The sequence below is a fragment of the Carettochelys insculpta genome, chromosome 19 (assembly GCF_033958435.1).
Source record: "Carettochelys insculpta isolate YL-2023 chromosome 19, ASM3395843v1, whole genome shotgun sequence".
NCBI classification, from domain to species: Eukaryota; Metazoa; Chordata; order Testudines; family Carettochelyidae; genus Carettochelys; species Carettochelys insculpta.
This window is the reverse complement of record NC_134155.1, coordinates 25014981-25030492: the sequence shown is the minus strand read 5'-3', so window position 1 is coordinate 25030492 and position 15512 is coordinate 25014981. Positions and strand designations below refer to the sequence as shown.

The 15512-nt window shown below is 53.2% G+C and overlaps 1 protein-coding gene across 10 annotated transcripts in view; it reads left to right on the top strand.

Annotated features, from left to right (window-relative positions):
- Nucleotides 1-12694, top strand: part of TSPOAP1 (TSPO associated protein 1) — a 115575-nt gene extending 102881 nt beyond the window's left edge. For 5 of the 10 annotated variants that reach the window (XM_075013669.1, XM_075013667.1, XM_075013671.1 and 2 more), the window contains 9 exons: nucleotides 297-414; nucleotides 594-733; nucleotides 940-1108; nucleotides 3090-3161; nucleotides 3530-3568; nucleotides 5272-5375; nucleotides 6173-6244; nucleotides 7430-7549; nucleotides 10772-12694. In XM_075013669.1, coding sequence (XP_074869770.1) covers nucleotides 297-414; nucleotides 594-733; nucleotides 940-1108; nucleotides 3090-3161; nucleotides 3530-3568; nucleotides 5272-5375; nucleotides 6173-6244; nucleotides 7430-7549; nucleotides 10772-10987 — 1050 coding nt within the window. In that variant the 3' untranslated portion in view covers nucleotides 10988-12694. Of the gene's footprint in view, nucleotides 1-296; nucleotides 415-593; nucleotides 734-939; nucleotides 1109-3089; nucleotides 3162-3529; nucleotides 3621-5271; nucleotides 5376-6172; nucleotides 6245-7429; nucleotides 7550-10771 lie in introns of those variants that run through there. The other 5 variants (XM_075013666.1, XR_012648108.1, XR_012648109.1 and 2 more) reach the window with 5 other exon arrangements.
- The last annotated feature ends 2818 nt before the right edge of the window (nucleotides 12695-15512 follow it).

Genomic DNA, 15512 nt, shown 5'->3' with positions numbered 1-15512 from the left:
TGATCATTTCCGCTTCCCTTGATGCGGCTGTCCACTCCTCCTCACAACCACAGTGGAGTAGTTAGTGGTGTCCAAGGAAAGCACCCATTCCTGCTGATTTGCTTCAGTTTTCCACAGCGCTTGCCACATAATTCTCAGCACTGAGGTGTCCCGGAAGAGGAATATTGCATTTGAACGCATTGCTTTGTGTGGTGTGCTTATTGTCGCTGGTGCAGGGTGGAGCTGGGTCCATGCTAAGTCACAAAGCAGGCCCCAAAGCACAGCCATTAGTAACTCTCGAGTGGTTTCTATTGCAGGCATCTGGTAATGAAGATCTGAGGTTACCTGGCTCCTCAGTTGGGCCCACTCCAACTTCAAATGGGAACAAGACCTTGAGAAAAAGCCAAACCTTGACCTCTAACGTCTCCAGTTCAGGTGAGTTTGTTAGCGCCTCATGAGATATTTACCCTCTGCAAGGGTGCACAGAACAGGGAGAGCGACCAGCCTGTTTGGAGCTGCTGAAAGAGAGGCCAGTAACTTCTCTCCAGAAGATGCTCAGATTAGGTTGCGAGCTGCCCAGAACCCAGGGCTAATGTTCGTTCCCTTGCTTGCAGGCACGGCTTCAGAGCCTGTTGTTCAAGACGAGGGAGTGAGGCTGTTTGTGGCCCTTTTTGACTATGACCCCATCTCTATGTCTCCCAACCCCGATGCAGCCGAGGAAGAGCTCCCTTTCAAGGAGGGGCAGGTTCTGAAGGTGAGAATGGAGCTAGCTGAGGTCTTCTGTTTTGTGTTGCTGCTGACCTGCCATGTCCCAGCCCCCGAGGCCGGGGTCTTTGGATGCAGAATTCAATTGCACTGGTGGCTGTCACCTTCCTTACAGCCTGCGGAGCACCCCCCACTTTCCTTACATCTCCCGCTCCCCACTGCACATGGATGCAGATGCTGTGTCTCCTCTTCTAGGTGTGTGGCGACAAAGACGCTGATGGGTTTTACCGAGGCGAGTGCGCAGGAAGGGCAGGATACATCCCTTGTAACATGGTGTCCGAGGTTGAGGTGGAGAGTGAGGAAGTGAAGATGGAGCTGTTAAAGCAAGGTTACATTCTTACAGCCTCATCCGCGGAAAGCGTAGGTACTGTACCTCCCTCCCATGCCTTCTGGGTGCCTGCGAGCATGTGGGCAATGCCTGTGCTTCCTGACAGCTGCCAGCCCCCCGTGCGGTTGCTGTAGTGAGCAATATGGGCTCTGTGCACATGGCCTGAGGTGCTAACTGCTGCAGTAGCTCATGTCAAACCCTGCCCTTCCAAACTGCAGCATTGTTCTGAGCTCCCTCCCCGTGGAGGAGCACGAGGGGAGGATGCTGGCTCTGGGCGGCTTTGAATGATGCGTGTGCTTTGTGAGAGCTCTGCTTGAGTCCCTTTCCCTGGGCCAGCTGCTGTGTAGCATGGTGGGCTCCTTGCTGAATAGCAATGGTGCTTGACTCGGCCTTAGGTCAGGTGTAGAGCTGATAGACCCTGGTCATAGGCAGGAGGGATTGAATGTGCGACCTTAGGGGCTAAAGACACTTGGCTCTACAACATGAGCCAAAAGCCAGCTGGCTCTTCACGAAGGCTGCAGAGCAGACTTCACGAGGCTAGTCCGTAGTCTTAGTGCCTCTGGGTGGCACACCGGTTGTACATGACTGTGGAGCACACGTCCATGGCCATGGAGAAGACCATCAGTGGTGATGCTTGGACTCTTGCTCCATGCCAGTGAATCTCTGGGGCATGCGACCTTAGTGATTATGCAGCACAGGTGGCTGTCTGCCTCCTGCATCTAACCCGCAGGAAGCTGAGCCTTACGAGGGCAAGAATCCCTGATCGTTAGCACAGCTGCCAGGGCCATTGTGAGCTGTGGGATCTCGGCTGAATGTGGGTGGGGACTGGGGGGAATCATAGAATCCTAGGGCTGGAAGGGACCTCAGGAGGTCATCGAGTCCAGCCCCCTGCCCAAAGCAGGGTGGGGAAGCCCTGGCCAGCATGGCAGAGCTCTGTGAGGAGAGGGGAAGTGTATTCCTCTGTCTTCCCAGGCTGAGCTGCCGTGTCCAATGACAAAGGCAAACAGGTATTTTCCAAAGGTCCTAGTTTTTAGCCTTGAATCTCTGAATCATTGATTCCAAATGTAGGAACTGCAGGAGCCTCTGCAGCCTCTGACCCAAACCATCTCTGGCCCCTTTCTCAGCAGAGATTGAACTCAGAGGGTGTGTCTACACTAGGGACTAACTTTGATGTTACCTTTGAAGTTAGGCACTATTTCAAAGTAGCCAGCAGAGAGTCTACACACGTTTTTCTCTTACTTCAAAGTAGGGAGCCCAACTTCAAAGTCCTTACTCCATTTCTGGGAACGGAGTCGCGCCCTACTTTGCAGTTTGACTTTGAAGTAGGGTGTGTGTAGACGCTCAGCTTGGAAGTTGCTTACTTCGAAGTAAGTAATGTTGAAGTTATGTTTGTAGGTGTAGACGCAGCCAGAGTGTTACCATCACTAGGGAGCTTTGTCAGTAGGAAAGAGCTTTTCCCCTGAGGGTCTGGTCTGGTGAACTGCCTCTCCCCAGGCTTGCTGGGGATCTTCCCCCTTGCAGAGCTCAGGAGGCCATCAGAAAAGTGGGAGAAGGAGCCGGATGTCCTCTCATGCCAGCTCCTGAAATTCCCAGCTCTCTCCCAGTCCTCCAGCCCAATCTCTTCCAATCACCTACCTGCACAGTGGGCCGTGTTCTCCCCGGGCAGGGTTAACGTGGGCTGGGTGGCTCGTTTGAGACCGGCAGCTTTACATTTGCTTCTTTTGGGGAGTTCTGCTCAAGGGTTTGGTTTTATTGTTCCTATAACATTGCTGAAAAATACCATGCGGAGACCGGCAGGGAGGGGTGGCCAGGCGGGACCTGCTCGGTTGTGTTCTTGATGAGCACAGATAAGATGTCTCTGTGTGTGGGTTGCTCAGTATGTGAGCCCCTGTGGGGTCTGGCTTTCATGTATCAGAGTCTGCTTCCCATGCTGCCTTGTTGCTCTCTCCCTCACCTTCATTCACCGTCTCACTGTTCTCTTGTCTGTCTGTTTGCTTTGTCCCCGGACTTTATTAAGGAAATGGTGCATTTGCTCTACCTCCAAGCCGCCTCACCGTCCCTCCTCCGAAACCCAGGCGCACCAAGAAAGGTCTGTCACCCCTGCAGCTTGCATTCGATCGTGGCACGTGGGGGTTGCAAGCTGGGTTGAGCGTTGACTTCCGGCTTGCAGTTTCCACATGTTCAGACTGGCAGCCAATGGACAGAGCAACTTTTCCTTCCCATTCAGTGCCGTTTGTAATCATGCCATGCTGGGACCCTGGCCCGAGTGTCGCTGTTGCTGGCCTAGCCTTTGAGGCGCATGAGCAGGGGGTCTGATTTGCTTGCGGTGGGGTTTGTCTGTTGGGCTGTGGTTTGGTCTTGGCTCTTCACGAGGAATGTCTTGTTGTTGTGTGTCAGGTGTCTGGTGTTGGCAAGCTGAGAGCTGAAAGCAGACTCATGAAATCTTTTCTTCCACAGTGGAGCTGGAGGAACAGGAAAACCATACGCCTCGTCTAGGTGAGAACTGCTCCGTCCACGTGTGGATACCTCAGGGACGGGGCCCTTACAAGTAGGTAGCTGCTTTGCAGCAGCACCTCTCAGTGAGCTGCTGCCCGACTTCCCCGTGAGAGCCCTGCAGTGCCCATGTGAACAGGTTTCTCTCCCTCCCCTGTGGGGAACCTTGCCAGAGGGACCCTGCTACCGGCGAGTGGGGTCTGCGTGTTCCGGCTGACCCCTAGCGCTGAGCTCAGGCTGTAGAACAGGCTTCAGTTTCCCTTGTCAGGAGGGAGCAGGCAGAGCTGGGTGCGCCATGGGGTGGACGGGGGGGCTTGGTGGAGGCGAGCAGAGGGTGGAGGCTGCCGTCAGGGTTCACTAGAGAGGAGCCTGGGTTGGGCTGCTTGCCAAGGAGGAGAACATGGGCCCAGGGGGCGCAGGGCTGAGGCTGGAGAAATCCCTCCTCTAGCAGCAGAGCAGAGCGGCTGCCCCCACCTAGGACACTGCTCTACGCTGCCTCTCCACTGCCTGGCCAGCACTCCGAGCGGGGAGCTTGATCCATGAGGGTCTGGGGACAGCACAGCAGCCAACAGCCAGAGACTGGCCCGTGTGCACTTCCTGGAGGTCCAAGCGCTGCTTTTACCTACTGACAGGCGTAGCAGAGCTTGGGGCACGCTCCTTCTGCTGTGTCCAGCTCCATTGCCTTCGCAGGGGGTGCTCTGTGCCCTGCCCTCAAGCCAGGGCTGAGCCTGCATGGGGGCACCACCACTGCTGACTTGGCCCAATCCCAATGACTCTGGAAGGCCCCTTCCCGGCCTGCACAGGAGCCCACATTTCAAGGCCACTCTGAGCAGGAACACTGCCCTGTCCTCTCGCGGCCGGGGCTGTGCTGGGCACCGAGGAGGGACTAGCTCCGGAAAATGCCGCCCCCGTAGGGTGAGAAAGGTGTCAGGGAGATGCAACCAAGAGAGGTCCTGTCACACGGCTGCTTCCACCATTAGCTGTGCTCTGTAATGCAACCAGAGGCAGATGGTTCCTGTGGGGTAGGGCTCCCTGGTCCCCTTCAGCCAGTCCCTCTGCAGATGAGGAGCAGGAATCAGAGAGGGTGGGTGCAGTTAAGCCTCTTCCCTTCTTACACCTTTCAGTCTGAGTGGCCAACCCTCAGCATGGGGTCAACATGTTCGGCAAGTGCTAACTGGGCCAGAAACTCGCTGGTCAGTCTGTGGAAGGCAGCAGCCCTTGGCTCACAGATGGCTGGGGACCAGTGCTTTCCCCAGCTGGCCTGCACCAGCTCCTCCTCCTCCTGCCTTGCAGCCCCTCAGCCTTCCCCTGAGCTTCTGCCACTAGGAGGCAAAATAACAGAGCAGCAGCTGCGCACCAGCCAAATGGCTTTGCTGTTCCTCATCTCCCCAGGCGGGCTGCAAGTGGTAGGTGCTGGTCGGGAAGACTCCTGGGGAGTATGGGAGGGCGGCACAGAGCAGGCCCTGGACAGGACACAGAGCCGACAAGGGAATCCCAGATGTACGTAGGAGGCAGTGTGAGACCCAGCAGCACCTTCTTACTGGGTCCAGCTAAGCTGCCTTTGCAGAGCCCCATTGCACCCTACAGGGGTCCTTCCCCCAACTTAAGGCGCCCGCGGAGACCCAACACCTCAGCGATACCGGACAAACTGTTCTGATTTGGAGTCTCATCCTGGACTGTCAGGCTGTTTCATTTCTGTCCCTCAGGATGCAGCAGGCCGGACTCAGGGGCCGACCTGATTACACCTAGGACCATGGTGGCTGCTTTTGACTACAACCCTAGGGAGAGCTCTCCAAATGCAGATGTGGAGGTAACCAGAACAAGACGCTTTGTGCCTGAAGCTTACATCTCTGATTCTCTCTCCCTCCTGGATCCCTGTGGCTTCACGTGGCATCATCCTTTCCTGAGGGCTTGAGGAAGTCTGGGAATAATATCTGTGGAGACACAAGTCTTACTTTATCCACAGAACAGGGCAGAGTGCCTGACAGCAGAGACTCCCCTCCCCGATCAGCACCTGAGACCCAAATTCAGTCTACTCTGGTCAATTTGGACTGCAGCTACAGTGAGGAAGGCAGGCCTGTAAAACAGCATTAATGGTAGCCCCTGGCGCGTTCCCAGGCGTTGGTGACCGGCCGGGCTCAAGCACACAGAGGTTGCCTCAGTGTTTGTGTATGATGTCTTTAGATATTGGTGTAGGCAGGCGTTCCCAGCCAGGGCCTTGCCGACAGGGGTGAGGGGCCATTTTGTTGAAGTCAGGGGGAGTTCTGCTTGTGTATTTGAGACAGAATTCGGCCCTGCCAAACGCTCCGTTCAGGACAGGTCCCTGCACTCAGACATCTCTGGGCAGAAGGTTGACCTCTTCCAGCTGTTTCCTTTGATCTCTCATCAGGACCTGGCCTGCTTCCCTCACAAGGAGCCTGACTCCCACAGCGCCTTTGGGAGTTGGCCACAAGTCCTGAGGCCTCGGGGTATTTTACCTCACAGACGAAGTGCATTGTGGGAAAGGGGTGCAGCAGAGCTTAGGGAAAGGCAACACAAGAGCCTTGCTTGTGTCTAACCGCTTCCTTCCCAGAGCCCTAACCACGTCCTAACTGTGCTTCCCGTTAGGCCGAGCTGACCTTCTCTGCAGGGGACGTTATCACGGTGTTTGGCTCCATGGACGATGATGGGTTCTATTACGTAAGTCCTGGGTCCAGCGCCTCAGAGAGACGTGCAGCTGGGAGCGCTCCTGCCAACTGACCGTCCAAATCGGGGAGACTGGGGAACATAGTGGGGGGTTGTCAGCAGGGACTGTCCCTCACCCGCCAAAGCCTGACCTTCGTGGTCTCACAGAAACCACCTCAGTTCTGCAAGTGCCTCTGGAGCTGGGGTTTTCCTGCGTTTTATCTTTAAGCCATTCATTCATTCATTCATTCATTCATTCGCTCATTCGCTCATTCTCCCCAGCACCCAGAGCAGGAGAGACCCTCCCGGCTTTCAGTTCCTTTCTTGACATGTCCCTAACATGCCACGCAGGCATCAATGCACATGCACGGTCGTCGGGAATCCCCCCCAGCCCCACTGCAGGCCGTGCTACCATCAAGGCAGTGCCATGTCCTTACTGCCATGTCTGTTCCTTCCTTGCCTTCAGAACTGCCTTGTCATGCCCCTTTGTTCCTCTAAAGGCAGTTGCTGGTTCCCCAGCATCAGTGTGCTCTGCGGTTTCATGACGGTCGGTGGCTGGCTGGCTCCATTCTTTGCATCTGCCGAAGCAGGTCTTTGCCCACGAAAGCTTGTGTGCCAATAAACCTGTTAGTCTGTAAGGTGCCCCAGGACTGCCCCTTGCTACCCGTTGCTAGCACAGCTGCCCCTCTGATTCTTTGCCCTGTTAGTCTGCTCCTCACGCTGAGGTGTCCTTGTAGCGAGCGTGGAACGGGCATCGGCAGATCTGCCCACGCCACTCCCAGCACAATGCTGATCACAGCACCCCCTGGCTCCCATGTCGTGCTTGTCACCCCCTCCCTTCATATGCCCACAGCCCCCTTGTGCCAGCACTCCACAGGCACAGAACAGACAGCCTCAGGGCTTAGTTCGCCGAGTGCTGCACAACGGACCATTATCCCTGATGTAGATCTGGAGAAACTGAGGCCCAGGGAGGGGGCAGGACTTGCCTAAAGTCATCCATCAGGCTAGGGTCAGCAACAGAAGCCAGGCTCTGCCCTCTAGGCTGCATGGCCAGTAGGAGCAAGGCAAGCCACCTTCCACAAAGCCCTTAGCTGGGTATAGCCTCCGGCTGCAGTCTGGCCAGCCCTGGACAGTGGGCTGGTCTGCTTTGTTTCTCCCGTCTTAGTTGTGTAGCTAAGAACTGCTCCATTGGCCTTGCAGGGGGAGTTAAACACACAGAGAGGCCTTGTCCCATCTAACTTCCTGGCAGCTGTCTCTCTGGATGGAGGAGTGACCCGGGAGCTTCATCTGAATGACAAAGACACGTGTGCAGAGAATCAGGTAAGATGACGGGGCAGCTGACCAGCTCAGGGGACTGTTGGGACAGAAACTGTTCTTACCATCTCCCTGTAAAAGGGCTTCCAACTGCTGTGCAAGGCAAAGACACACAACTCCAAAGCTGCCCCCAGGCCTGGAGCGGAGGGTCAGCATGCAGCTTCAACCCATCCTGCAGCCCGGCAGAGCTCTGCACTGGGGGATTTGATCACACCGGAGCAGCTTGAATGTTTGGGGGAAATGTTCGGTCACTTGTTAAAGGGTGGGAGAAGCCTCCAGGCAAGACGATGCTTTGAGGACCTGCTGCCTCACTGCTGCATGGGCTTGAGCAATGCCCAGACGACTGAGCCCCATTGTGGTGGGGGCTACGCACCCAACTGGCCTGGATGAAGTTGCCACCTCTGTGCGATTGCTCGCTCCTCGCCCATTTCTTTCTGCTGGAAACTCTCTTACTCTATGGTCACTTGCTCCAACAATCCCATTGCGTCCAAGTCCATGATTAACTCCTCCCTGCCAGTTAAATCATATGCATACTGCCCCTAAGTTGTGATAGGTGCGGTGAGGCCCTGAAACAGCTCAGACTTCGGGTTTGAGGAGCATTCTAGCTGTTGCACATATTTGGCCAACCAATTTGCCCTTGGTCCCCAAATATCTAGCGAGTAGCCCACAGGCTGACCCCCTCAAGCAGTCAGCCCAGTTCCACTCTGGTATCTTTAGGGTCCAGCTTGGAAGGCCTCCATCCCACCACCCTACCCACAACCCTGTGCTCCTGTCACCCAAAGGCAGAGGGCCTGCATTGTCTCCAGCTGACCCCTCTGCTGGGTTCTGCCACTTTGGAACCAGTGGCATATTCTTATTCTGTAGCCCAGTGTTAGGGAGTCCCTGAGTGTGGTCTGAGCTAGGAGGGGTTGCAACTGCTTCGGAGGATAGGGTCAAAATTCAAAATGATCTGGACGAATGGTTTGAGGTAAACAGGATGAAGGTTAATAAAGACAAATGCAAAGTATTCCACTTAGGAAGGCACAATCAGTTTCACACATACAGAATGGGAAGCGACTGTCTAGGAAGGAGTATGGCAGAAAGGGATCTAGGGGTTATAGTGGACCACAAATTAAATACAAGTCAACAGTGTGATGCTGTTGCAAAAAAAGCAAACACGATTCTGGGCTGCATTATCAGGTGTGTTGTGAACAAGACAGGAGAAGTCATTCTTCCGCTCTACTCTGTGCTGGTTAGGCCTCAGCTGGAGTATTGAGGCCAGTTCTGGGCACCGCATTTCAAGAAAGATGTGGAGAAATTGGAGAGGGTCCAGAAAAGAGCGACAAAAATAATCAAAGGTCTAGAGAATGTGACCTATGAAAAAAGGCTGAAAGAAATGGGCTTGCTTAGTTTGGAAAAAAGAAGATTAAGGGGGCACATGATAGCGGTTTTCAGGTATCTAAAAGGGTGTCATAAGCAGGAGGGAGAAAACTTGTTCTTCTCTGAACAAGCCTCTGAGGATAGAACCAGAAGCAATGGGCTTAAACTGCAGCAAGGGAGGTTTAGGATGGACGTTAGGAAAAAGTTCCTAACCGTTCGGGTGGTCAAACAGTGGAATAAATTGCCAAGGGAGGTTGTGGAATCTCCATCACTGGAGATATTTAAGAACAGTTTAGATAAATGTCTATCAGGGACGGTCTAGACAGTACTTGGTCCTGCCATGAGGGCAGGGGGCTGGACTTGATGACCTCTCAAGGTCCCTTCCAGTCCTAGCATTCTATGAATCTATGAGGCTCTAGGACAGCTGTGCACGCCTAACACTCAAGCTTGGCCAGTCTCTCACCGTGTTTTACTAGTGGCAAGCAGCAACCCCCTCTAGGTGTGGTTATCACTCAGCACAGCTGCGTGTGGAGCCCCAAACCCAGCTAGTTTGCATGAATGCTCCCAGAGCCACCCATAAATCTCAGAGAGGCAGGCACCAGCCAGGTCCCTCCCAGCTCCCAGCCTTGTATCACAACACTGCAAATGTATGATTTGTTTTTCCTCTTCATCAGTGGAAAGTTGACATATGCCAGCCTTTGTAAACCTGAACAGAATTACCAAGAGCTTCAGGCAAGCTCACTGGTTTAGATAAAACGTTCAGTGAAATTACTGAACACGGGAGATAGATTTTCAGTGATTATAAGTGACAGGCAAAAAACCAGAGTGGTTGCCAAAAGAAAATACAATGTAAGCATGAAGTCTGACCATTCTGCCCTATTAGACTGGACAATCTCTGAATGAGGCTGTTTTTCTTATCCTACTGGTTTTTGCAGTTCACAGTACACAGGTGTCACCACTGACATCTGGTGGACATAGCTGAGTCCCCAGGCGAGGTCAGGCATTTTGTCTGGGGTGGCCTCATGCAGATGAAGGCACTGAATTGTCATTCTCTTGCTGGATAATGGCTGTTGATAGTTGTTGGACACCCTCCCAGGCGTTGGTTACTTTCCTGGCTGTTGTCTCTGGGGAGCTCATGTCTGTCTGACACCCCCAATTTACAGCACCTTTTACTGACACCCATACTACACAGAAATATAGCCGTAATAGTCTATATACCATCAAAACAAAAAAGCAATCCAGTAGCACTTTAAAGACTAACAAAATAATTTATTAGGTGATGAGCTTTCATGGGACAGACCCATCTGTCCCACGAAAGCTCGTCACCTAATAAATTATTTTCTTAGCCTTTAAAGTGCTACTGGACTTCTTTTCTGTTTCCATACAACACACTCATAACTTCATATGCACTGACAATGTACATCTTTAGACAGTAACAGAGAGGTAGCCATCTTAGTCTGTATTCTAAGGAAACAAAACAGCAGAAATGTAGCACTTTAAAGGCTAACAGAATGATTTATTCAGTGGTGAGTTCTGTGGGACAGACCCACTTCATCGGATCTATAGCATTTCTGGTACAGACTGACATCTCTATAGTCTGTATGGAAATGCCATTGACCTGATGAAGTGGGTCTGTTCCATGAAAGCTCATCACTGAATAAATCATTTTGTTAGTCTTTAAAGTGCTCCATTTCTGCTCTCTTTAGATAGGTCAGTGACTTTCACTAGATGAGAACGTTTCTCCAGTACCTTATCTGACATGCCTTCTCTGCAAACTCACCGTTATATGTAATTGAGGAACCTGGCGGATACCAGGTGCTCCCGCAAGGGACAGAATGCCTCAACTCTTTTCTCTCTTTTCCTGGTTAGCGGCATTCATATGGGCCTGGTGAACAGCGGGACCCCTTGCTTGATGGTCCTGAAGTGCCACCTTCCTGCAGTGTCACATGTCACCCAAGTCCAGACCAGCCATCGCCAGAGACTCTTGAATCAAGTGAACTGTCCACACAGAGTAAAAAGAAGAAAAGCTTCTTCTGCAAAGGGAAAAGGCTCTTGAAGAAACTAGGGCCCAGCAAGAAGAACTAGAGAAGGCTGCTGCTGATCTCCATGTAGGCCTGTTCGGGGAGCCCAGACAAGGATCACGAGGTGACGCCCTCTGCACCAAAAGGACCGTTGCAAAGTCGTGCAATACAGAAAAGTGAACTTTGATTATTACAGACTTGCAATGGTGCCAATCCAAGGCCTCCTTCACCTCATCCTCACCTAAACCCCTGCTGCTGCGGGGCTGCACTCTCCGTGTAGCGAGAGTCCGGGCAGCACCTGTGCCTCCTGCGGCTGGGGCAATGTCGAAAGGGCTCTGGGAGCTACTGCTCAGGTACCCCAGCAAGGGGCCTGCAAGCTAGCATGTGGGTGCCCCAAAAAGGGGCCTCAGGGCTAAGGTACTGGTACCCTGGAAAGAGGCCTTGGGCTAGGGTGTGGGTATCCAAGAAAGGGGCCTCTTGGGTAGGATGTAGGTACCGCAGAATGGGGGTGAGGGTGCATATACCGCAGAAAGGGCCTGGGAGCTAGGAAGCAATACCGCAGAAAGGGGGTGCAGGTACCCTGGAAAGGGGCCTTAGGGCTAAGGTGTGGGCAGTACCGTGCACAGACCCAACCAGCTCTCAACAGCACCAGCTCCATGTAAATAGTTTAATTTGAAAGCTGGGATTCTGGCTGTCACGTAGCCGACTGGCTCTTCCTGCTATGGCCGTGACTCCTTCGGAAGCACTTCCTTGTGTACGACCGACTCCTTTGATGCCTGTGCCCTGGCAGGTCTCTGCTCTGGTCAGATCATGCCACTGGGGACCCCTGCATTTCCCAAAATGACCGTTTGCCCTCGATCTGCTCCCTGGAATGCCGTTCTGTTGCCTCTGGGCTGAGGAGTTAAACGTTCATACAATAAACAGGCCGCTGTGCCTAGGAGCCTCTTCTTGCCTCAGCTGTAAGAGTGAGAAGCGGGGAGGGGCGGTACTGAGATTTGGTGGAGAACAGTCAGCCAGCTCCTGGCGGGGATGGAGGGTCCATGGGGCACTTGCCAATTTCCAGGCCCATTTCTGCGCCCAGCTCCCTAGTCAGATCCTAGGTTCCATGGCATCTTACCTTTGCCTCCTCTTTCCCCCGGAACAAACAAGTTGCACAGGGCAGCACTACCACAGTGTCCCCATTGTGCGGGCACTAGTTCCGCCCCAGCTCCCCGTTCCAACAGCCCTGGAGTCAATGCCCCCAGGCAGGCTTCATTAGGGGACACGTTAAATAGCTTTGCCTCTTGCCAGGGCTGCTGGAAGGGTTTCGCAGGAGTGTGCTGGACTAACATGCCTGGCCTTTACCGTCAGGGCATGGCAATTGCCATTGACTGGGGCTTACGCCTTGTTTGGCCTGTCTGCTTATGTCATTATTTTGACTCGCTCGTTTCAACGTTTGTGTGCTCCTGACTGCGTGTGTGTCTGGAAGGCACAGCTGGGAGCAAAACCCCACCAGAGAGTTTGCAGCTATTGTCATATGAGACACTGTGTTCCGTGCATTGAGAATGCAGCCCTTTCTAAAGCCCAGGAGAGTTCTGGTACACATGGTGTTGGCCTTTTCCGGTAGCGTTTCTTCCTTTGCATGTTTCAGGTGGGCGTGTGTTTTGAGCAAGGCCGTTCTGTTTGGGATCTGAATGCCACTCAGCCACGGCCCTGGGGTTGGTGGTACAGTATGTTTATATTTAAAATCAAATTTTATTATAATAAAATCTATTTTCACAAAACCGCACGCTTTCTACAAAACTGAGTAAATTCACTCCCACTTATTTCTTCCACCCAACCTCCTCCCACCTGCTGCTGCCCAAACACGTGACAAAAGGGTGCTCAGACGAAGGATGTCCAGAGCTGCTTTTGCCTGAAATCAGACCAAGGGCCCTGCCCTGTGGAGGGGACATGCTGAGTTGGACACAAAGCTGCAAGAGGCTCGACCAACAGGAATATGTGCTTTAGTTAGGTAATTGGGGCTGAGTTGGCCGCATTTGTGTAGGTGTCACAGCAAAAGTGGGTCTGAAGGAGGGGCTTGAATGAGTCAGGTGGACTCTTGTGGTTCAGTTATGGGAAGGGTGTTTCACACACAGCGTCTGTGTGGAAAAGCATGAAACTGTGAGCCCAGACACCTAAGTGACCTGAGATTAGTCTCTTGGACTGGAGGGTGGATGTGTTGGATGTGACAAGAAACAAGGGCCCCATGTGGGGCAGTGACATGGCACTTCTTGGGCGTTGTGTGCAGAGCTTAAAGCATGCGAGGGGAGCGAGGGAGGCAATGTCTGACTCAAGGGTGATGGGGTCAGGGTAAGAGGCAAGGACGGTGCTGTTTGGGGTGAACTGGATGGGCTGATGTGGCTATTAGGGAACATCCAGTGGTCAGGCTGAAGAACGAGGGTGCTGAGCAGTATTTGCAGTGGGATAGATGACGGGAGGGGTGCCGTTTTCTCTGACAAGGTGTGTGGAAGAAGCCTGAGGACCTGGCCTTACTTTGCTCTGAGGGACCAGGGTAGATAGATGATGGAATCTGAGAATGCGCCTTGGACATCCTCTCTCAGAGCCTTGGAAGGGTAATTCTGCTGACTCGGGAATGAAGTGCACTGCAGTCAGTAACTTGTAAACCAGTACACGATGTGGTCCCATCTGTGCCAGGCTGCCTCTGCTGGCACGGGAGGGTTGGAGGGACACACAATGTCATCACCAACCCCAAGCCAATCATTATCCTGGCTTCCTTCCACATGTGGACCCCCTGCCTCTCAAAGCACCTCATTGACCTCACACCTCACTCCTTCATGTGCCGTCTTATCCACAGAGCAGGGGCAGAGAACCTTCTTTTCGTTGGGGGCCACTGACCCCAGAAAAACCAGTTGGGGGCCACACACAAGTGTGAAGCAAAAGAAAAACAAACACACTGACCCGGCCCCCAATTGAGAAGCGAAAAACAGACTTACTGCTGCAGGGGAAGCCCAAGCCCCATCCAGGGCTGGATCAAGGCAAGCCATAGGCCGGCTCTGGCTGTGCGTTCTCGGTTCCCCACTGCTGCCATAGAGGTTAACACCAGATGATACCATGAGATCCTCTGACATTGTGTAGAGCGCACATCATTACATTACATCCAGTAAACCTCAAAATGGAGTCCAATAGCTTCCAGAAAGGTGGCCAGTTGAGATGTGAAGACATCTAGAGATAGCAAACCCACCACATCCCTTGGTGATTTTTTCCTCGTGGTTAATCATCCTCACCAGTAAAATTTGGACCTAATTCCTAATTTGAATTTGTCTTGTTCTGCCTCTCTCCATAGGGATTGAAGAGCCCTTTCATCAGCCAGGACTACACTTGACCTTAAAGTCAACTGTAGATATACCCCCAGCTACAGCAATTGCATAGCTAGAATTGACTTATCTATGATTGACTTACTGGGCCGCCTTCACAAAGGGGGAATCAATGGGAGAAACTCTCCTGTCGGCCTCCTTTACTTTTTTCAATACTGAGGAGTACAGAAGTCGACTGCCAGCCCCTGAGAGGTCGATTTCCCATGTCCCCACTAGGCATGTCAAAATGAACCCTGGGAGATCATAGCTGATCTTCCGCGTAGTGAGGGCTTACCCAGAGAGGGGTTTTCTCCCTGTGCAGCAGCTATAATCAAGTCACCTCTCAGTCTCTTAGATAAACACATTAAGCTCTTCACCTATCTCACCATCAAGCACCTTCTCCAACATTTCACATTCTTTTAAAAGAGTATTCCAGCTTCAGGCTCTCCAATGCTGTACCCTGACACGGGTAAAATCACCTCTCTGCACCTATGCTCTGTCCTACTCTTCAGACATCCAGGGATCACATGAGCCCTTTCTGCTACAGTTGGAGGTGGGTTGCCTGGGGCTTGGAAGGAGAGGGTACCCCAGGCCCTATCCCTTGGGACAGCCCTGCCAGCATGACACCACATGATGGGAACTATGACAGCACAGCCTCCTTGCCAGAGTCCAATGGCATCAGAAAGCCGGCTTGCTCAGCTGGGAAGATGCAATGGGAGTTGTCAATGCTGCGCAATGCAATGTGCCTGTTTACCTGGCTACAGGGCAGCAGAGTAGAAAGTGCTTCCCAGAGCAGTCATGCTGGTAGGGCTATCCCAAGGGGCAGCTGCTGCACTTCCAGAAGCCTTCATTCTGCTGCTCTGATTGGACAGAATTCTGGCCAATCAGAGCAACATAAGGCCATGCCTGGGACCAGGGGGAGGGGGTGCAGAGCCATGTGCATCTGGGAGTGTTGCCCAGGTATGCTGCATCCGTGGTGCCCAGACCCCATGTCCCTCAACTGCTTCTGCTCCCCTGCCCAGTTTGTCCGTTGTTCCCACCCACCTCCTGCATCCGCAACTCCCCACCCTCACCCTCCTCCTCCCTGCCCCAGACCCTCACCCTGACTCCAGTGTTCCAGACCCTGCACCCCACAACCAGCACCTGCAGACCACTCCCGCACCCCCTCCTCTCAAAACCCACACCTGCAGTTCACTCCTATACCCCACACGCTGACCCCATAACCACAGCCTGCTCCTCTATGCCCTCCAGCCC